This window comes from Haliaeetus leucocephalus, unplaced genomic scaffold (assembly GCF_000737465.1).
Source record: "Haliaeetus leucocephalus isolate CR32 unplaced genomic scaffold, Haliaeetus_leucocephalus-4.0 Scaffold162, whole genome shotgun sequence".
Lineage (NCBI taxonomy): Eukaryota > Metazoa > Chordata > Aves > Accipitriformes > Accipitridae > Haliaeetus > Haliaeetus leucocephalus.
The window spans coordinates 2287791-2310305 of NW_010972598.1; the positions used below are offsets into that span (position 1 = coordinate 2287791).

A 22515-nucleotide genomic window follows, 5' to 3' on the forward strand; every position below is an offset into this window, starting at 1 on the left:
GGCTCGCGGGGGGCCGGGGTTGGGGGTCCCCGTCCCGGCGGCGCCGCACGGCAGAGTGTTGGTAAGAAAGCCGGCAGCGCTGAGGAGAATGGTCCGGAGCAAACAGTAAATTCGTCGGGAATCAGTTTCTCGGCCTCCCGCCGCTGTGGCGGGAAACAAGGGGGAAAAGACGGCAGCGTTGTGGAAAGGGGTCTCGGAGTTGACCGAGCGTTGTGCAGGCTTCGTGGGCGTAAAGGATTGTATTTTAAGTGAGGAAGCGCTGCGATCTGTGGGTAAGGAGCACGTACGCCTCTGTAGGGTCGGCGGTGTCCCGCCTCGGTGGCAGCGGCGGGAACCCGGCCGTGTCCTGGGGCAGTGCTCCCCTGACCCCCAGGGCTGCAGCCGCCCCGGGGTCCGGACGCGTCTGTCTGTGAAGCTGCCCAGCGTGTGGCAACGCCTTGAATTTCTTTATCCGTATCTGAAATTCAAGTACTATCTTTCAGTCATAACAGTCTTACAGTTGGTGTTTGGAAAACCACCCGTTCCTGTGAGATGGGATTTTTAGCACTGCAGGAGGAGTACTTCTCCTGCTTCCATTTTCAAAAACTGTAAGCTGTTTACCGTTTTCTTTCCTGACATTCGTACGTACCCTTTACAGAAGCCTGCAGAAGAATAGGTTGCAGTCCAGCTATGTACGTGCAGTCTGTTAATATGGCTCTGTCCTTACTGATAAAGGATGCTGCAAAAGATCAGGATTGTGTTTCTAACAGTGAAAGTAAGTGCTTGGCTGATCAGTGACAAATCTAAAGCTTCTGTCAGATCCTTTGTTCTGGAAGAGGTGTATAAATTAGAGTGGATCACAGTGCACCCATGCAACATGTATGCACTGAAAATTGGCTCTAATAAGGCAAATTGAAGTCTTTAGCAAGCTTTGTAGCTTTCCTGCATAATCTTAGTTTCACGTGGCCCTGTAGTCCACCTTTGCTGGGCTGCTGGGATGAAGGTGCATGGTTGCTCATGATTGATTTGACTGCTGCTGCATAGCGCAGCAAAAATCTTATGTCTTGGAAGCTGTGGTGGATGCAGGATGTAGCTAGTCATTTGTGCAAAGTTTGGTATTGGATGATTTCTGTGGTGCACAGCTGTCAGACATTTGTTTGTTAGTGTTATTAGAAAAAGTGCTGGAGAACCTAGCTAACATAAGGCTGTCTATATCACACAGCTAGCTCAAATACTTGAGAAACTCCAGCATCTGCCAACCGGATTCTGCCAGGCAGCTGAATGTTAAGCTTACATAGGAGAAGTGAAGTATAGTTCTGTTCCTATCTTTATCCCTTATATTATACTTACTATTTTTGACGAAGGCGTAGGGTCAAAAATCAAAATGCACAGTAGGGGTAATGTTAAAAAACAGACTGTAATAATCTCTTACCATCTTCCAAAGATAGAACAAGTAGAAACAATGAGGTACAAATTGGTAAGTAAATTGCTTGATCACATGTGATTTTTTTAATTTCTGTTTATTTTGGAGTATTAATTTGGCACTATAAACCTATTCAGTGTTGATGCTTTCCTGTATCCCTTTATTTAATAAATTTGTTCCCAAAGAAATGTAGGCAAATTCATGGGCCTTATCTACAGAGTAGTCAAGCTAGCACCACCGGTTTGCAAAATTACATCTTCCTGTGCTTGGTCACATTATTTTCCTCTTCCATAGTGTGTTTCAGTAGGAAGAATTTTTTTTATGATGTATTGGAAAAGTGTGTGTTTGTATGTAGTTTGTCATATGGAAGTGGAGAGTAAATGCACAACTTAATGTTCAGGAATATCTGATGCCTGAATTTACTTTGTTCAGCTGCCATGTAAAGTAATAAAAGATATTTAACTTGGCTATTATAATTTGATGCTAACCTAATAAAATTATGTCTAATCTTAAGCTTTCCTCTTGTACATTTTTGTATATTTTGTATTGTTTTCATATTCTCAGCTGGAAATAGAAAGATTGGGTTTTTTCTGTTTGTCAAGATAAGTGGTTCCCCACCTCACTGAGTATGGTATCAGGGGCATGTCAATACTGAGGGGAGGGGGAAAAAATGATGCCCTGCAGGTAGCATCACACTGTGTTTGCCATCTGGACTATTGCCACCACAGCTTCTATTTTCATTTTGTAATATGTCTATGAAGAGAGCAGCAATTTGAAAGGGTTTTGGTTTTGTTTTTTTTCCTGGTGGTGGTGGTGAAGATACTGATTGAAGATTTCATTCAGAGTACCCAGATATTATATTTCTAAATACACTTGTCTTTATATATAGAAGCCCAAGTCAGCTGTTATCTTGGGGTGGTGGGGAAGGTAATGTAATGGAAGTCTGCTAGGTAATATGCGTACAAGCACTGCTTAAAGCGTGATACTCCCCCACTCTCTCCCCCCAGGAACTTTTGGGAATAAAAAGTACATTCATTGATCAGAAGACATAGAAAATTGGCAGCTTTTAAAAATGAAGTTCTCATTAACTAAGCAGAGTAGTTTCAGCTTTGCAGTTTTCAATTGCTCAGTAAACCAGAGTGACCTAATAAAGACTATTCTAGAATAAAATGGTGGTAGTTCTGATACCATGGATATGGAGTCTATTAAATAATAACAAATACTGTGAGGTTACTTTACTGCAGTGGGTATGTGCTGGGATTGGACCCAGTCCAGCTCATTTTACATTAGATGACCAAAACCTGTTTATTTACAGCTATGCAATTACATTCTTGAGTATGAACTTGGACATTGTTATGTAAGCTTTTTGTACCAGCCCTTCAGGTCCAAAGGCTGTTCAATCTTAAGTTCAAAGAAGAGAATCCTTATGTAACTCTTTTTCTTGGAAGAACAGCCCCTAAGCCCCAATACTTGGTGTAAGCTGTCTTCTACATCTGTTGACCTATAAATGAGAGGTTCCCCTGACAGTAAACAAGTTTGGGACACAGGATTAAAGCTGCTTTTTGAAAAAAAATATGGTTTTCACTTTAAATTCAGAGTTAATTCTCAGCAAGTTTTAAAAATCAGATTCTTTCCAATTACTGTAGTTTATTTAATCAGGACTCGCTGTGAAAACTGTGATCATGCAGCTTTATTTTAAATGGTCACATGTGTTGTTACAATGTTTTTGCTGATACTGTTTTGAAAGCCAAGATCAAGGTATTTCTGTGTTCTACTTGAGACTGTCAATATGATTAAATACATAGGTGGAATGTGTGCTTAAAATAAACTGGTAGCATCTACATTTTCTGAAGTCTTTGTTATGTAATGACGACAGCTTCCCCCACCCTGCCTGCCCCCAACAAGAAGGAGGGCCCTCTCTACACTTCTAGGAATTTTGGATGGGAGAATCTGAAAATTTCCATGGTAAAAGTGCTTCTCATTTTATCAGCCAGTCTAGCAGTTTGGAGGCATGTGAGATCCAGAACTTTGACACTGTAAGCAAATGTTCATGTTCTGGAACTTTTTAGTTGAAGGTGGCGACAGAACTACAGATTGTCTAGGAATGAATGGCTATTTTTTGTGTTCCTTGCAATAGTCTACTTCTGCATTATTGTAACTTTATCGCTGGGCAAGTCTATGTAGTAATATCTGCTTCTTGTGTTGCAGCTCTGACAGCTCAGAACTTGCTGTTCATGCTACTGCTGGCTATTTTTTCTGGGACTTGAAAGCTTTTCACTGAGCCTTTAGAATGTGCAGAGATCTGCTTGCTGTAGTGCAAAACTGGTCATTTTGACTACCGAAAATCTGTCCTTGTCACACAAGTAACAATCCCAGTTTTCTTTTATTCATTAGATTCTGAAGTCAAGATACAGTTTAGGTACATACGTCTTCACAACAGAGGCCATGAAAAGAGCTTCTCTTTGCTGTTACGAAGTCATTCTTAGCACTCCATATACTAGTGTGGTGAAAACGACATAGATCAGATGACTAACTGACAAGTCTTAGTCTAAGCTTTGATGACATGGTTGTCTGACTTAGTAATCCCTATGTAACTTAGTTATATTCAGTTCTAGTATTTATGTTTTAACAGGTGATGTATCCTGATGGAATATGGTAGCTACTTCAATTAAGTGATGTTTTTAAACTATGAGGGTCACCTTTCCACGGAGGTGTGCAATCAACTCTATCCTGGTCTTGCTGAGTCTGCCACCCTCTCTATGTAAAAGCTTGTAACACTTTCCCTGTCTGTAGTCAACCAAGCTGCAAGTAGTAGAGATCTGTGTAATCTCTTTATCTGATCAAGTAATACAACTCGTATCTGGGAGGTTTGCTGTCTGTCACTGAAGCATAGGTTTTTGGGTGTAATTGCTAAAGAAGACACCTGGCAGCTAAACATACCCAAATGTCTTTGTTAACAGACATGGATACCCTCTTACCTGAAGCAAGAATTTGTTTAATTGTGGAATACAGGCTCAGGGCTTTTCACAAACAGACAAACAAGATTTTTTAAAATTATAGTGACGGTTGCAGAACTTGATGTGCACAAGAGAAGTTTGTATCCTGCCCATCCACAGGCAGTGGATGTCTGCTTTAATGCCTTCTGTACATAGCAGTAGGCCCTGAGAGTTCAGAAGTAAGCTAGTCTGATCATGTGGAACATACATATGTACCTCAAGCATAAATCACTTCAGCTACAAGAAATGGGAACTAAACCATCTGTGAGTAGCGTTCTTCTGATGCTTTCTATGTGTTTAGTTGAGCAAGGGAAGAAAGGAGTGGAAAAACTGGTTGATGAATTGTCTTGAGGAACAGGAACCAAAATCATGTATCTGAGGCAGTCTCTTGACAGAAGATTGCATAGTAAAGGTGTGCTCTGGGTAGGCTTTATATTATTAAAGCTTAATTGTGATTGAAAGGCTAGTGTTACTGAAGTGTGATTAGAGACCTCTGTCTTTCCTAACGGTAAGTTGTTCTCATAAGGGTAAATAAACACTGGCAGCTTGTAATTCCAAATTAATTGGAAGTATTATGACCCTTCTGGACAAGTCACCATTGGTATACAGCAGCTAGATCTTGATGAGCTACGAAGTAAATGTTGAAATCCAGGTGTATACTCTCTTTCAGTAACGTGAACTGGAGGATGGGAAGATTTGTAAATGGTTTTACAGACTGTACTTTTCTGTGAAATGCTGCAGAGTGTACAGCTAAGGTTATTTTATTTATTTATTTTAAGGCAAGCTGATTTCCCCCCCTCCCCCTTCTCACACACACATGATACTGAAATAAGGATTAATTGCCAGACTGTCCTGTAAACCTGGCTTCGGTTACAGCCTATGTTAAAACAAAGCAAAAACATTTATCTGTATATAATTGTTAGCTACTTCATCTAAGGCTCTTCTCTGCACACTGAAAGAATGATGCTCTGTGCCACCCTCTTGCATTACCAATGTATGTTATATGTGCTGATTTAATCTCACTAAAAGCATTTTCTGTGGTTACTCAGCAGGCAGTTTTAGGATCTTGGGTTATAGACAGCTGGAGACTCAATCAGCGTGCTTTCAGCTTTAGCAGGTTTTTCTGAAGTGAATTAATCACTTGCAGGATTGAATGTGGAATAGGTGATTAATTCCACTGTAGCTTTATAGGAGAGGTGTATATAAAATATACTTGAAGTCTGTTGTGTTTAGGAGAAATGATTTTCATCTACTTAGATTTGACTGTGGATGCTAAAATTTGTTGAAAAATTAGAAGTGATACATAGCTGTTGCCTAAAACGTATTGTAACACTTAATTGCTGAATTCAAATAGACTGCTTATGTATTTTGCAATACAAAACTACAGAGTGCAATAGTACCTTGTCTTGCCATGGACAAGAAATTGCTTTTACTAAATTGCTGTCTAGTTTTTCAAACGTGAAGGGGGTGAGGAGGGATTGCAGAAGAGTGGCTTTCCCCTCTGATTAGGTATGCAAAATAGTAAGTCAGCACTTGGATGTAGGTCAAAGATTAATTGATATAGAAAATATGTCCTTTGACAGAAGTTGTGGTCTGTCTCAAGGTTGAATCTCATTTGCTACATTATGCTGTAGTTGCTCTGTAGAGATGCTCACTCTTCAGGAATACATACATACCTGATACCCCCCCTCTGTCCAAATTACAAACCATGTTTTGGGGGGAGCAATATGGTGAACCATGCAAGTAAGTTGCATGTTGCATGGGGAGGGCAGAAGCAATTGTTGTTGTTAGAACTAGTTGAAACTAACACTTCTGTTCTTAAGCCGTTGCAGTGTTTTTGTTCTAATTAAGGATTATAAAGTCAGAATACACACATCTAATGGGACAATGCACTGCTGCTCAGATGTGTTTCGCCCTCTTCTCCTTGATGACCTACACTGTGTGGCTTGAAGTATTTAATGATGTATCCAGACTAATATGACTCCTGGAAAACCCAGAGTACAGAAGAAATAATTATCACATATTAGACATAATCAAATCTACACCAAATGCAGTATTTCAGTAGGAAAACAATAAAAAATGGCAAAACTGAGAATTTTCTTTCAAAAAATCCAAACAACCAGAAATAGTTTATCATTACTCCCTGACTCTGAATGGCTGGCTACTGGAGGAAGAGTTGCAACATAGAAATTGCATGCTAATGGCTTAAACAAGAAGACACTTTTCTTTTGCTACATCTGACCTAGGCAGCTTAAATAGGAATGATGTCATTCATGCTAGGGTAATTGCCCAGGCTTAAATCAAGCTCAAACTAGCATCTGTAGTTCCTAAGCACAAAGAGTGTTTATGTTTATAATCAGTAGTTACAGATAGGAGTATCCTCTGAGATGAAAAATCTATAGATCAAACAAGGATTATCAGTAAACACTGAGCAGTCAAGTCTTTCAGAAAGAGGTAGGAAGACTGATTTGCTAGTAGAGTAAATCACCCCTCAGAATCTTGGGCCTTAGTCTTGAATCAAAATACATAGATCCTGAGTATCTCAAGAGGCTTTAAGCATAACAAAATTTGTTTCAGGTAAAAACTAAAAATTGTTTTGAAATGCATATTTTTGACTCTTAGTAAAGTAATGAATTCCCATATTTGCCTCTCCCTTGCTTGAAGAAAAGTACAGGTTCTTGTTTCAGGGGCTAATATCCAAACAATAACCATAATGGCTTTCTGTAACAGATTTTTTTTTTTAATCAGCACATATTTAATCATATTAAAATATGCAACTTGCTTGGAATGAAATCTAAATAATTTCCAGAAAAGCTGCTTGGGGGGGTGGTGTGGTGTGTAGAATTCAGTGCTTTACTCTGCTCTAGGCCACAAAAACTGAATCGTACATGGAAAATGGAGCCATCCACATGCATAAATCATATATGAGGTAGCTGGAAGCAGCACAAGAACACGCATGATGTGAGTATGTAGTGGGCTAAAAAAGGCAAGGTTCTTCCTGGTGAGAACTGCCACCAAAGTGTATGGCATTATGCAAAGCACTGCATTTCTGTGGGGACAGCACAAGAAGCCTTGCATCTGTGCGCTCTTGGCAAGTCTCTGCTAAGATTCGACTTAAGTAACACCGTACATTCTGTAGTTAGAATGGGCATTGTTACCTGCCGTTTACCAGCCAACCAAAACTGACCCAAAATCAATGTACTGCGGGGGAACAGGGAGGAGGGGAGAGAGTAAATGGAAGATGGGGTCCTCTTTAATTTATAGTGGCTTGAAACAAAAGATTCATGGTTGCTTCACAGGGGTGCTAATAGGCCAATTTATTGAAAGGACTGGCACCAGAAAATGGCATGTAGGAGCAGTGACAGATATCTCAACTGGCATATGTATTAGATGCTTCAGGTTTTGTTATCCATGGATGAATGGACTGTATTCTCACTTCTTTAATGGTAGTTGTGACTTGAGATTCTTTATGGTCATAGATTTGCCTTTCAATTTGATTTCTGAGCATGCAAAGAAGAAACCCAGTAGTTGTACTTGCTACTGCCATGTATTCCCATCCTTTCCCACCAAAATGTGTGATATGAAATAATGTGTTTATAGGCAGCGGGATTTAAAAAGAGATACTGAAGATGGAGGAATATAGAGGACAAGACAGGCTTATGTGTGCAAGTGGGGAGATTGACAGGGATGGCTCTGAAAACAGACTTAAGAGAATCTTTGAGAGGGTGACAAATATTCTACTTATATGAGATTTTTTTGTGTGTGTGTCTGCTCTAGGTAACACTGTGTATAGGGTTCCTTTTTCTTATTCCTGCTCTATCAGCTAAAAATTTTGGGAGTTGGCTCCTACTGCTGCACAGGGTATGGCTCCACTCAGAAACTGCCAGCTCAGCACTGTGGGGGAATTGTGGCATCAGGCCAGACATGTTATATACCTGAAGGATATTCCATCAGCTTATGTGAAATATCCAGGACCTAGCCTTGCAAAGAGATGATTCATACTAGAGTGTCACATATGAAAGAGACCCTGAAGTCTGCTGACTTAGCCAGCATAAAGCTAAATACCAGACTCATGCAACTATTTGTTATGAGATAGCATTGAGGACAACACACAACCACCACCTTCCCCTTCCTCCCCTGCCTCAGAGAGCCTCAACCTCACAGGATGTGGAGTCTCATAAATTATTTAATTTCACAGTATGAAATACCAGGGATAGTTACCACAGTGTTGCCAGGTATATGCTTACCAGCCTCTGTGCTTTATTTAGCATATGAGTAGTTAGAGAACACTTACACCTGTTCTTTATTGTTAAAGCTCTGGGATTGTTTTGAAGCTCAACATCACAGCTACAGTCAACATGAAGAAATCAATGTTAAGAATTAAGCCATACCGGGGGGGGGGAATAAATCTGTATTTTTCTCCATGAAATTTGTAACAGGAAGGTTATATTTTTCATTTTTGTAAGTTGTTTTCAACACTTATCTATAGTGTGGAATTCCAATTGCTAATGCAAATTAAAATGTTTTTACTTCTGTTCTAACCTGAATTAGCTAACTTGGGTCAGCATTGGGAATTTATTATTTTTTACAGTAGAACCAAACTTTCAAGTTTTTTTGTAATTTTTGATCTGAATATGCAACTATGACTGGAAGTAGGTAAATTAATACCATACTGCTACTGCTCAAATTTGCCTAGAAGTTCAGTGAATAGACAAAAGAAGGGTATAGCAAGTAAGACCACTTTTTCCTCTAATTTAAATATGAATATCATCCAAACTAAATTATGGTCTTTATAGAGGCTTGCATCGTGTTTGAAAATCAAGGTGGCTACAGTTGTATGTTACCCCTAATTGTTTTTAAATATAGGTTATGACAAGAAGGCTTAATGACCACAGAAAAAGCAGAGAATCTTTAATGCCCAGCATAGATATCCCATCAGATCCACCACATGCATTGTATTTCAGATGTATGTCTTATTGAGATGACTTAACAGGTTCAGCCAAACCGTAAATGACCAGTGCTTTTGTATTGCTTTGTACACAATCCTGCATTTAAGCCCCTTAATTGTGATTATCTAACCATTACCTCCATCCTTCCTGACATAAGCATTTAGTGTTAATATTGGGCAAAGATACAGAACTGTGAGCTGGCCATAAAGAGTGACCTGTTCAGATGCAAGATAAACTTTATGATGAAACAATGTTTTAAAAAAAGAAATCACTAACAGTGGAAAGATGATTGAAAGATATTGAAGTGGAGCCTAGTATAGAAAAGGGAGATCTTTAGAATGAAATAATTCTGAAAGCTTTGGGTTAAAATTCAAAGTGATTAATGAATGAAGGCCTTATGTACAGAGGCTCCATTAATGTTTAATATGGCTTTTGCTTGAAGACTCCAGGATTCACTCGTGAACTCTTTGCAGTGGACCATAATGAACTTCACTCAGCCTTCTCTATAGCTTCATTGACATTTGCTGGGAAAAATCTGGGCAACAAGCTAATATGCACTATATCTAATGCAGCTATGACACAAAGGTGAATTTTCATCTATTTGTTTCAAGTTTTAACTGTGTATCTGAAACCACTTTTACACTTCTGCTAGTTATCTTGCAGAACAAAACACATCAATCTAGAGGATTAGCTTTTATGGAAATTATTTTGATATAACAGCTTTAGCTTCAAGGGCAAACTGATAAGCATGTACATTGCAAGCTTATTTGATAGTTATTGATTCAGAAACTATTTTCTTTAAAGATGGAAAGTCTGATTAAAGATTTGACTTCTAGACCTCTGCAAATAAGTCTGCTGGGGCAGGAATTTATTAGAAGCAGGCCCTTTAAGAAATGAGCACTTAAATCCATTTGTGAGTGACTTCAAAATGAATGACTTCTTACTGAACCCTTTGAACTGTGCATCTAGATAGGTCTTGTGAAAAGCTCTGGTTTACTTCATGAAAGCTATGACTTTATATGTAGGTTGAACAATTATTCTGTAGCTGCATCTTTATTTGTCATATTTGTTGGCTATCTTGTTCTTGGCATTAATAGGTTAATAGAGCAGATTTAACAGAATCCTACATTACCACGGAGAAAAAAGCAACTAACTTAAAATAATCTCAAAAGGAAATGCAACTCTTCCATTTGTTAATCATAACAAAGAGCTGTAAAATTCTAGCAGTACTCTCTAGGATGTTCAATATGTCACAAATGCTGCTTGAAACCATCCCTTGACATCGGAGCTAATCTGTAATTGAATTAATTTCACCTACCAAAATGTATAAATTCTCCCTTCTGCACTTCTCATTTAATTATAATTTCTTCATTTGAGAATAAATTTTCTATCCTTGGGATCAGTGCAGCAGAGGTACAGGTAACTACCCAAATAAGATGTAAATAACTCATTAATTTTTTTTGTCTTGTGTAGAAACCTGGTTGGAACTTGACAGTGCTATTAGCATACAGAAAAAAACCCTGCAGACTGTCAAAATGCATGTTACACACTGACTGTGGCATGTTGAGTTTGAACAGACTTTTTCAAGATTTTTGCTACTGTGAGTGTTACTAGTTCATATCATTATCTGTGGAGGTGGCAGGCATATTCCAGCTCTCGCTACTTAGAGTTGTACGAGACCCTTGGGCATTTTCTGCTTTTATGGCTTTGCAGCTTCGTAATGGAATTTGTTGCCACGAAGTGTGCACACAGAACAGCTGAAATTCCCAATAGTTGGGAGACTCAAATAACATATAAGGTTTCCAGTCACTGCTGCAGATCACTTGCAGATATGAAAGTCAGTTCATACTTTAACAGTGTATCCATGAGGCTATTCTAGTTACACGAGCTGATCTGTGCTGCTTCTTTCTCAAAGTTTTTGTTAGAAGTATCAAATGTGCTTTGGTTGCATATTGATGCAGAATGGAAAAGATGCATAATGGGGGTGGGGGAAATTAAAATTGTTTTCTATTCTAGTCTTGCCCTTGCCTGTACTGAAGTCCTATTAAAAACCGAGGACCTCCACCACCCCCCAGTGCAAAACTGGACCTTGGGTTCCACTGACGTTTAGTGGAACATAAACTCCTAAGTAATTTTGAGAGTTTTAAAGATTCTACCAGTTGAGAATTTTTTTATTCCTAATTCTAAAGTATAAAAAGAAATAGTTGAAACTTTTACAAGCTGGAAAAATGTTGCCAAGAATTACAGTCATTATTTCTATCAAAAGCAAGAGCTCCCCAGTCTGTAGTATAACTGAGAGTTGTGCAGCTGCTTGTATTTTGAGGGCTTAAACAACTTGTGGTAATAACATTTGAAACCTTGAAATCACAGGCTTAACCTTCAAATTGCACAGACTTTATACAGTAAAATCAAGATAAGTTTTATCTTGTACAGATTTTTGCAAGCTTTATTTCTTTTTGAAAAAAGGCATCAAATCATACAATATACTAATGAAGATATTCATAGAATCATAGACTACCAGATTGGAAGGGACCTCAGGTATCATCTGGTCCAACTTTTCTTGGCAAAACCACAGTCTAGACAAGATGGCCCAGCACCCTGTCTAGCTGAATCTTAAGTGTCCAATGTTGGGGAATCCGCCACTTCCCTGGTGAGATTATTCCGATGGCTGATTGTGCTCATTGTGAAAAACTCTCTGCTTGTGTCCAATTGGAATCTCCCCAGGAGTAACTTGTACCCATTACCCCTTGTCTTTTCCATGTGATTCCTTGTAAAAAGGGAGTCTACATCTTCTTTGTAGCCACCCTTTAAATACTGGAATGTGGTGATATGGTCTCCCCTAAGCCTTCTTTTCTCAAGGCTGAACAAACCCAGTTCTCTCAGCCTTTCCTCATATGCCAGGCTTACGAGTCCTTTGATCATCTTTGTGGCCCTTCTCTCTGGACCCTCTCCAGCCTGTCCACATCTTTTTTTTGCATAGCAGGGACCGAAACTGAACACAGTGTTCCAGGTGTGGCCTGACAAGAGCTGAGTAGAGTGGTATAATGACTTCTTTATCTCTGCTGGTGATGCCCTTATTGATGCAACCCAGCATCCTCTTGGCTTGCTTTGCCACAGCAGCACAGTTTGCTCATATTTAGCTTGTTGTCCACCAGGACCCCCAGGTCCTTTTCCACAGAGCTGCTCCCCAGCTGGGTAGATTCAAGCCTGTGCTGCACTCCTGGATTATGTTTTCCCAGGTGTAAGACCTGACACTTGTCCTTGTTGAACTTCATAAGGTTCTTGTTAGCCCACTCTTCCAGTCCATCCAGGTCTTCCTGCAGGACGGCTCTCCTTTCTGAAGTGTCCACTCCCCCACTTGGTTTGGTATCATTGGCAAACTTCATCAGGGTACACTTGATCCCATCATCCAGATCACTTAAGAAGATATTAAACAGTGTTGGGCCCACTATCAATCCCTGGAGGACCCCACTTGTGACAGGTTGCCAGTTTGAAAAGGAGCCATTTACCACCACCCTCTGGGTGTGTCCCATCAGCCAGTTCCCCACCCACCACACAGACTACTTGCCTAGACTGTAAAGCATTAGTTTCTCAAGGAGGAGGCTGTGGGAAACCATATCAAAAGTTGTGGGAGAAATCCAGGTAGACAATGTCCACTGCTTGCCCCACATCAACTGAGCAGGTTACTTTGTTGTAGAAGGCAATCAGGGTTGTCAGGCACAATTTGCCCTTGGTGCATCTGTGCTGCCTTTTCCCAATTATGTGCTTCATTTGACTTGTGATAGCCCCCAGGAGGATTCGTTCCACAACATTCTCAGGGACTGAAGTAAGACTGATGGGCCTATAATTTCCCATCCTTTAAGCCCTTCTTGTAGATGGGGGTGACATTAGCCTTCTTCCAGTCTTCTCGGACATCCCCCAATCTCCACAACTCTTCAACGATTATAGAGAGTGGCCTTGCAACGATGTTAGCCACCTCTCATTACACCCTTGGGTGGATAACGTTAGAGCATATTGATTCATAGGGGTCAAGCTCTTGTAATAGTTCACATACCACCTCTTTCTTCACAGACAGTGGGTCTGTGTGTGCATCAACCTGGATTTTTGTTCCCAAGGCCTGGGATTAATGTCAAGTATATGGAAACAGTTCTAAAAAAGACCAACTACTAGATTCTTATGGAGTAATGGGTGTTTAACTTAAGTCATGAGAGTTACTTTAGAATTTCTATATTAAAAAGATAGACAATCAAATTTGCAACTTTAACAAAGTTATTTGCATTCTGTGGGAGTATAGTAGTATTTCATACACCTTTTTTTCATACTTTTTTTGTAACGTTAAAGGAGGGGAGGACAAAAAAAAGCAGTGCAATCTTAGAGATTCCTGTGACACTAATTAGTTTCTGAAATGCTGGTGATGCTACTCAGAAGTTGTTCCTCTAGCTATTTCTGTTCCACTCAGCAATGTCTGAATGCTGAGAAATGCTGCCTGTAGTTCAATTCCACTCATTCAGTAAAAGTAGTTTATTGGTAATCCCTCACCTGAGAGTTAAAAGGTACTTATCTGCCCATTTAAAACCATGTTTGTTTAGGTGTGATGCACGCTCTCAAGATAGCTTCTACCCATTGAACACACTGAAATTTTGTTTTCTTATGAATTCCTCTGTCATGTAGTCCACTGTAGAAGTAACAAAAATGACAAAACCAAAGTGATTCTTAAACAGCATTATCTACAGCACCCTCTACCAGAATTAATGCATTTTTTTTCCCCTAGTTATGGACTTCATCTTTCTAATACACATTTTAAAACTCATCTCCTTAGGACAGATCTCGGTATTCCTGTTCTTACAGGTATTTCTGCATGCCATCTACCACAAATAAACAGGCAGCCATTGCTTCACAGCAGATAAGAGGCGCTTTTTTTGACAAAATTTCTTATATTTTGTCTTATCCTGCAAAGGCATTTTGTTTCCAGTTTCTATTTTTATGGTTAACTACTTCAACCTCTACTCTTACAGCTCTGACCTTGTTACAGTAGAGCTCCTGCATCAAATTGGAATTTACTGTAATATGCTGTGACCTGCATTTCTTGCCTCATGCCTGCATGCTACCAGACACTTCTTGAATACCAAGAGAACAGGGGTTTGCATTTCAGTACATACTGCCCAATGGGCTGACCAAGGTCAAGGTCCCTTTTATGGTTCAGGTAGAAAACTCAAGTATCCCTTTAAAGAGCACTGGTTTCAGACTGAAGGGGGCTTGATCTAAAACTGTTCAAAGATCTATGTGTAAGTACCAATTTTTAGAGATATTGAGCTTCCAGTGACTTCCATGAGAATGTCAAGGAGTCAGTAAATTATTGCTTCTGAACAACTATACTTTCAACCAAGTGTATGTGCTTTTGATTACTTTGTCATGGCCAGAATTCAGTACTCAATATAAAAATCGATAGGGAAATATTAAGAGTGCACAGGGACATTAGCCATTGAATACCATTGTAGGGAGAAGGAAAGTTGTAAAGAGCAGGAGGTTAACTTAGGAATTCTGACTCACCACCCTGAAGAGCTGTTCTTTCTCTCTACTGATTGCAAAGCCTCAGTGCACTATGTAAGCAAACTGAGCCTACAGTTGAGTGAAGTGAATTATCCTCCATAAGCATGTCTGATGATTTTAATAACCCGTGGGTAAAATTTTGTAATTCCTAATCTTTGGGCACAGAGAAGTGGGAGGTGAACTTCTTGCCTTACCTTCTGTTCAGGAAGTAGACTGCATTTGATTGTATAAAGCATTTACCTGCACTAGTGTAAGTGTAGAATAGTACCTGTATAATTCTGCAATTATTTTCTAATTCCTGCAAAGGTCTTGCTTAGTCCACATTGTTCAATGTATTCTCAGCATGTTAGGTCCTGAAAAAGGGCATGAAGGACTTCCTATTAACTTCATTTAAAAAAACCCCAAAAACCAAAAAACAACCATCAACCAATCAAACCTTAAGTCTTTTGGAAACCCCCTAGTCCATGTTTGCTAGTCCAATTTCTCTTTCAAACCATGAAATAAAATTCTATAGCAAGGACTTATACAAGGAAAAAAACCCACAAATCTATGTAAAACTAACTATGAAAGTACTATGCCTTGCCTTCTGCATGCCCAGCAATATCTACATCTCTTTGTGATGAAGGTTTAAAGATAACGCTGGCAAAAAACGTACATGCTAAAAACAATTTTAAAAAATTCATTGTTTCATTTTGAAGAAAGCCATGACAACAATGTGGCACATTTTCCTTTAGAGTGGGAAATCCTTCTTGTTGATCAAGAAAGCTTTCTAAACTCATCACCTGTAAAAAGGGATCCTCTAATACTTGTAGGATAAAATAACTTTCTTAAAGATCTTAAAGCATCCTACTGTGAGGTACTCAGTTAATAATATGCTGGTTTTGCTGTTGAATGCCTTGACACAGAGGCTATGTGTTGCTCTAGATTTTGTTATTCTTAGTTGCCTTCCTAAAATCCATGTTGCTGGTGCTTGAGTGTGCTATTGTTAATTTGTCTTCCTTAAATGCTTATCCTTTTCTCAAAGTGAGATCAGATATCTGTGATATCCTTTGAAGGCTTCTGTTGGATATAATGTTTTTTCTCTCTTTGGCAGTGAAATCTGCGTGTTTAACCTCTTCACAACTATATAAATGCATGTTATGACAGATATGAATGTACTTGAAAAAATGAAATGCTGTGTGTATGCATGACAAAATACTTGTGCTTCACATTACATAAAACGTACACAAATTTAGACACATATTTGTATAACCACAGAGTGCTGTGAAATACACCCTTTTGTTGCTTAAGAGGTTGTGTATATGAGCTTGATGACTGAATCGTAACAGAATTCAGGACACTGAAGCGTGCCTGATGGGCAATTTGGTTTTTGATCATCAAATTTCACAGATCATTGAAACAGAAATCCTTATATCCTAATCAAGACAGAATTGCCTTGAATTCATTAAATTATAAAAGTGTCTGTATAGGGTAATGCTGAGAACTGAAAATAATCTGTGATTTCTGTCATAACACAATAATAAGTGTGTAGTGGGGTTGAGGTGGACAGAAAAGGAAGACAGTGCACAAATAATTGAAACGAAGACTGTGATATTTTTATGATAGCAGCAAGATAGGAAAGGACACTCAAAACAACCCAGTGTCTTCTCCTTCAGCAATGTAACGCTTTGTTTTCCTGGTTGTTCTTTGGAATGCAAAGACTTCCAGGAAATCTTGAACTAGGCTGGAATTTTCCTAGTCATTTTGCTGACGCTAAAGTGCATATATATGCTTTCAGTTGTTGAAGGCTTTCTTTGACTTCAGTCTCAACTTTGAATTCCCTAGGTTTCTAACAGACTTTGTTATTGCTGATTATCTCATTTTTATATGGCACCTTTTTCTTAAAAAAAACAAACCAACCCCCCACCCCAAACCAAACCAACAAAAAACCCCAAATAACAACAACAAAAAACTACACAAACCACCCCCCACCCCCCCCAAAACCCCCAAACAACCCAACAACAACAAAAAACCCCACAAAAATTGCCAGGAAAAAAAACCCAAAACTTGGAGCATGATTTCTTCATGAAGTAACATTTAGGAAGAAGTATTAGCTTGGTCTCTTTTTTTCTTGTCCTACTTGACCATTATACATCATGGGTCACATGCCAGCACCATACTCTGAGTAGTTCTGAAGTTAGTGATACTGTTTAAGTTAGTGAGTAATGAGTTGTCACACAAAAAGCTTATTGGTGTTAGATTCATAATATGAGCTAGCTAATTTTGAGTTAACCTGCTAGCAAAGGAAACATTTATCAAGAGCACTTCAGTCCAATTTGCAATGTTTGTGAAATGATTTAATTGATTTTCTTTATTTTTCTTACAGGAATTGTTTCAATTATGACTCTCACTGTTCTTGCCTATGAACGCTACATTCGAGTAGTCCATGCAAAAGTGATTGACTTCTCTTGGTCTTGGCGGGCTATCACATACATCTGGCTATACTCATTAGCCTGGACTGGAGCACCTCTTTTGGGCTGGAACAGATACACACTGGAAATTCATGGATTAGGTTGCTCAGTGGACTGGAAGTCAAAAGACCCCAATGATACCTCCTTTGTGCTCCTTTTTTTCCTTGGCTGTCTAGTAGCACCTGTTGGGATCATGGCCTATTGCTATGGCCATATTCTATATGCAGTAAGAATGGTAAGTAAGTTCAGGTAAGACTTCTCTCAATGTAGTATTTTCAGTGAATAACGTTGCTGCTGTATATTAAACTTGGATCGGAGCCTAAATTTACACTCTTACTTCCTATTCAAACTTTTGAATGTATAATGTTTATCCATGTCAGGCACCACTAGAAAGGATGTAGGGTTGGAGGAGAACCAACCTAGAGCTACTAAGGTATTTGTTGTATAGTTTTACTGGGAGGCAGGTTAGGGAACTGCTCACGTTCCCTAATCCACATAAGATCCTCCTGTGAAAAAGGGGAAAAAAAAGAGAACTCTGCAGCTCTCCTGATTAAAGAACTCTCTCTCCTCCTTGCCACTCTTGAGATGATAACCCTGTAAAACTCTTCCTCCAAGTGGAGATTAGGCCCTCTTAAAACAGTTTTCCATGTTAAGGCAACCCATTTTAATTCAGTCCAGATCTTTAGTGTCAGGAAGTGTTAATGTTTCATATTCTGTGGGTAATTAGTCCGGACCCATTCAACTTTGTGGCCAACAGTATTGGCACAACTGATAACTGCTATGGAGAATGCTCATGTACATGTCACATCTTTATCTCATTTTATGACTCACTCAGATAGCACTGAGAACCTGCTGCCTAGTATTCTGCTTTAAATAGAGATTTCATGATTTTAGGGTAATAAACTAAGTGGCGGAGCAGTACAGAGAAATCTTTTTATGAAATTTTCTTCTCTCTAAAGATTGCTGATGACACAAATCTACAGTATTGTTTAATTAGTCAGTTTACATTTAGTGGTCCTTTATCTGAACTTGCTTATGTCAGTGGATGAGGGCAAGTTAGTTTTCAAGAAATTAAAAGCGCAGCATCTTTTGTTCTATCACTGGATTTGTTGCTTTCCAGTAGATTTGCTATTCTATTTTTCCTCAGGTTATGTTTTTACACTTAATATACGCAATAAAAGTCTGGGAAGCATGATGTAAACTTCCAGAAGAATTGTGGCTCACAAGATAAGGTGTATAGTGTCTGTGCCTAAAACTAAATTGGTGAATTAGTTATTTATAAATAAACGTAGAACTATTCAGTTTCAAGTAAAATACAGAGCTATTTTACTTTACATTTTATCTTCTTCTTTTATAGCTTCGCTGTGTGGAAGATTTCCAGACTGTGCAAGTGATCAAACTTCTAAAATATGAAAAGAAGGTGGCTAAAATGTGTTTCTTGATGATTTCCACATTCCTTATTTGTTGGATGCCCTATGCAGTGGTCTCCCTCCTGGTAACATATGGCTATAGCAACCTTGTAACTCCAACTGTAGCTATCATCCCATCTTTCTTTGCCAAGTCAAGCACTGCTTATAATCCAGTCATCTATATCTTCATGAGTAGAAAGGTAGGTAAATTACAGATTTTCTTACTTGAATAATTAGTAGCCAATACCACAGTTGTGGAGTTTAGATCTGATTTACTTTAATCTGTAAAGCTTAGATTTTTCTTTTTTTTTTTTTTTTTTTAATTTGAACAGCTAGGATAAATGGTAAAGATCTAGTAGAATTAAAATCCCTGATGGCGCTTAAAGTGCTACCTTATCAAAAATTGGATTTTTAAATGTCTGAATTTACACACGAGCACTCACATGAAAGGGAGGGGAAGGAGTGTCAAAACTTAAGTGTCTGCTTTTGACAGTTTATCCATGAAATGGGTTACAACTAGAAAGCCTCCCCTGAATCACTCCCTTACCACAACAGAACTCCATCAGAGAAAATTCAGAATATCCGATGTCTGTATTTTAGGAAGAAAAAACTTACCTCTGACTCTTCTGTTATGGCAACACAAGGATTGAACAACTCAGTGTAGTATTTCAAACATTAGACCAGTAACATTTCTCAGAGCTTCATTGTATTCAGAGCCAGAATCTCATGTGGATGACAGTGAAATGTTCTTTGGAGACAAATTATATACTGTTAAGAAGACATACTTATCTATGTGAAACAAGCTTTTATTTTTGTCTGCTTTTGTAATCTTCATTATGAAAAGTAGTCTGCTGATTTAGTGGTGGTAACTAGCTTATTTCAGCACTTCACAGAGTGGAGAGAGAATGGAAGTATTTGGAGTTATCAGTGGCATGCCAAATACATGGAAACTGGAAAACTATACATTTTTTCTGTAAATCATCAGTACTGTGAAGATAACCACTGAATGCAGTTAAGCAGTGTGGTGCATTTATTTAGACATTAAAATAGCTTCACTATAACCCAGAACACTAGCTGGAAGTGTAACATGCCTATTGTAAACTCCTGAAACCAAGATTATGTACAGTTAAAGATATCTGGAGTTTAACAGAAACACTCGACAGAGTAAAAAAACCCCATGAATGATTGCCAGAAGGATTTCCCTGGGTTTTCATTACCTTTTAGCTCATTATAGAGATGGAATTTTCTGTGATTTCCTACACTGGTTTGCAATTGCCATGCAGCAGCCCGGGCCAGCCAGCAGTCTGTAGGGACAAGGCAGACAAGTCAGTGGGTCCAATCAGGCAGGCACTGCAGCTCAGGCCAGGACCAAGGGCAAGGGTGAAGTTAAATGCTGTTCCTGAACGAAGACAGGAGGCCCCAACGTGGCATCTTGCAGCTCTTCCCTCACAGCTCGTTTCACAGCAGGCTGGTCCAAGGTTACACAGCTGCACGATACCAGAGCTGGCCTGGATATGGGGACCTAACAACAATCATGTTCAAAAAGAGTATTTTTCAACAGAGTGTTTTTGTTTGTTTGTTTTTAATACAGTGGCGCTGACTGTACCTAGATGTCAGGCAGAGTAGCTTATCTGAAAAAGATTTTGTATTCAGGTTCTGAAACCCAGAAGCAAATCAAACTGGTACCAGGCACAATGCCAGCAAAGTCACAGCCGGGATAGGAACAAATCAGCTGAACACGCTTATTGGAGATGCATTGTGAATTATTTCTCACTCACCTCTAATTCCAGATTAAAACAAAAATGATAATATTTTTGCATATCATCTAGATTATTTTGCTGTCAGAAGGAGTCCTAAATCCAGTTCTTCTATAATATCCTTCCTCTGTCCTGTTCTGGCATGCTTGTGATTTCTCACTTCCGTGCTACTCAGAGGTACCACATTCTCTGAAATCTTGAAGGCCCGATCATTCTCTTGCACCAGACTATCTTTCGCTATCATCTTGTAACTTTCTAGGTCCCCTTCCCAACAGGACCTATTGCCTCCCCTGTGTCAGATTAATTTCCTATAACAAAACCTTGTTCCAAACTGGCATGTCAGAGAGCTTCTTGCATAATAGCTGGAAAAACAAAGTTTTATTATCCTGCCAGGCGGGATAATAAAGAATAATCCTTAACACAGCTAAATGGAAAGCTGTTGAGAAATATGTTCTACTCCTTTTTCAGAGAAAAGGTGGGTTGTTTCCCCCTGACCCTGTTTGTTGTTGTGGGGTTTTTTGGTTTTTAAGTCCTCTTCATACATTCCAGGCATGACTTGTTGTGGGTTATTAAAAGAAGAGGAAGCTGCCCACTTATTTTTTGTAAAACCAGATAATTTCCCCAAAGGATCATATTTGAGCTTCAGCTGTGTGCATACATGGAACTACTGAATGACTGTGTCCTTTAACCCCCATACCTGAATGCTTTACTTTGTGAGGGGGAGACCATAATTGGAGCATTTAAAACAGTGCTACTACTGGAATTATCATTCTATATACTGATGTGAGCTTTCACTGAATACCTTGCATTATTTAGTCACAAGGCAGAACAGACTTCCTGTATCATAAGTGGCTTCTAGTTAGCTGATAGACTTCTGTTCCTTCCATATTCAATGGGAATATTTTAGTTCTGTATTACCAACTATTGAGATTTCATTTTACATCTGTCACCTTCAATGCTTTTGTTAAAATTCCAGACCCCGGAGTTACTTAAAAAGAAGAAAATATCACTCTGTATCCCATTCCTCCCCTTGTTCCTTCCCTCTCCATTCTCCTGTGAAGTGTTCCTGAGGATATTCTTCCTCTGCTAGATCAAATGTGATTTTCAAATACGGGAACAATACCTATAGCACACTTTGGAGCCTAGTCCTCTTGTTCTTTGCAGATTGTTGACTGCAAATCTTCCTGCTGGCAAAATATTAAATTGCATTTCAGTGACCTCTACTGGCTAGGTGATCCTAGTCAGCTCTTTGGTGTAGAGAAAAAAAGTCCCCACTAAAAAGCCACCATGTTTGTTGCAGCACTGAAACTAACCTGGAACAAGGTTGAGATATGCAGAAATCTGTTATTTTTGGTCATTTACTATACTGCTGTCTTCACTGGATCGTACATGATAGTGAACGCTTAAGAAATTTTAACTTCATTCTATTTATTCTCTCTTGCAGTTTCGACGATGCCTTTTGCAACTCCTGTGCTTTCGCCTGATGAAATTCCAGAGGACCGTGAAAGAGACACCAGCAACAGGGAATGACAAACCAATACGACCAATAGTTGTGTCTCAGAAAGCAGGGGACAGGCCAAAGAAGAAAGTGACTTTCAGCTCTTCCTCTATCATTTTTATTATCACCAGTGATGACACTCAGCAAAAAGATGAGAACAGTAAACACAATGGGACAAAAGTAAATGTCATCCAAGTAAAGCCAATATAGGGATGAGCTAGAGAGATGTGAGAACATGATGGACCTCAGCCAGTAGATGGTTTAGGTTGGAGACCGGTTTCAGTGGCACTGTACGTGGGCTGCCAAAGGAAACCACATTCTTAAGCTGTGAAATACTGAAGGGATTCTGCATCTGAAGCTCTGCAGGCAGTTCAGTTTTGGTCACAGTACTGAAATCTCTGCATCTGTGCCAAAATTGCTAGTGGATGTCTTTACTCTGAATTTTCTTAAAGCATGTTGTAGGATTGCTGTTTAGGAGAACTTGGTCAGGCTGGAGGAATGCAC

General features: G+C 39.1%; 1 protein-coding gene across 1 annotated transcript in view; it reads left to right on the forward strand.

Moving 5' to 3' along the window:
- The window catches only part of OPN3 (opsin 3), a 23020-nt gene extending 799 nt beyond the window's left edge, over nucleotides 1-22221 (forward strand). The window contains exons 2-4 of the mRNA XM_010562605.1: nucleotides 17263-17582; nucleotides 18705-18956; nucleotides 21958-22221. Of these exons, the coding sequence (XP_010560907.1) occupies nucleotides 17263-17582; nucleotides 18705-18956; nucleotides 21958-22221 (836 nt within the window). The remainder of the gene's footprint in view (nucleotides 1-17262; nucleotides 17583-18704; nucleotides 18957-21957) is intronic.
- Nucleotides 22222-22515: the final 294 nt, after the last annotated feature.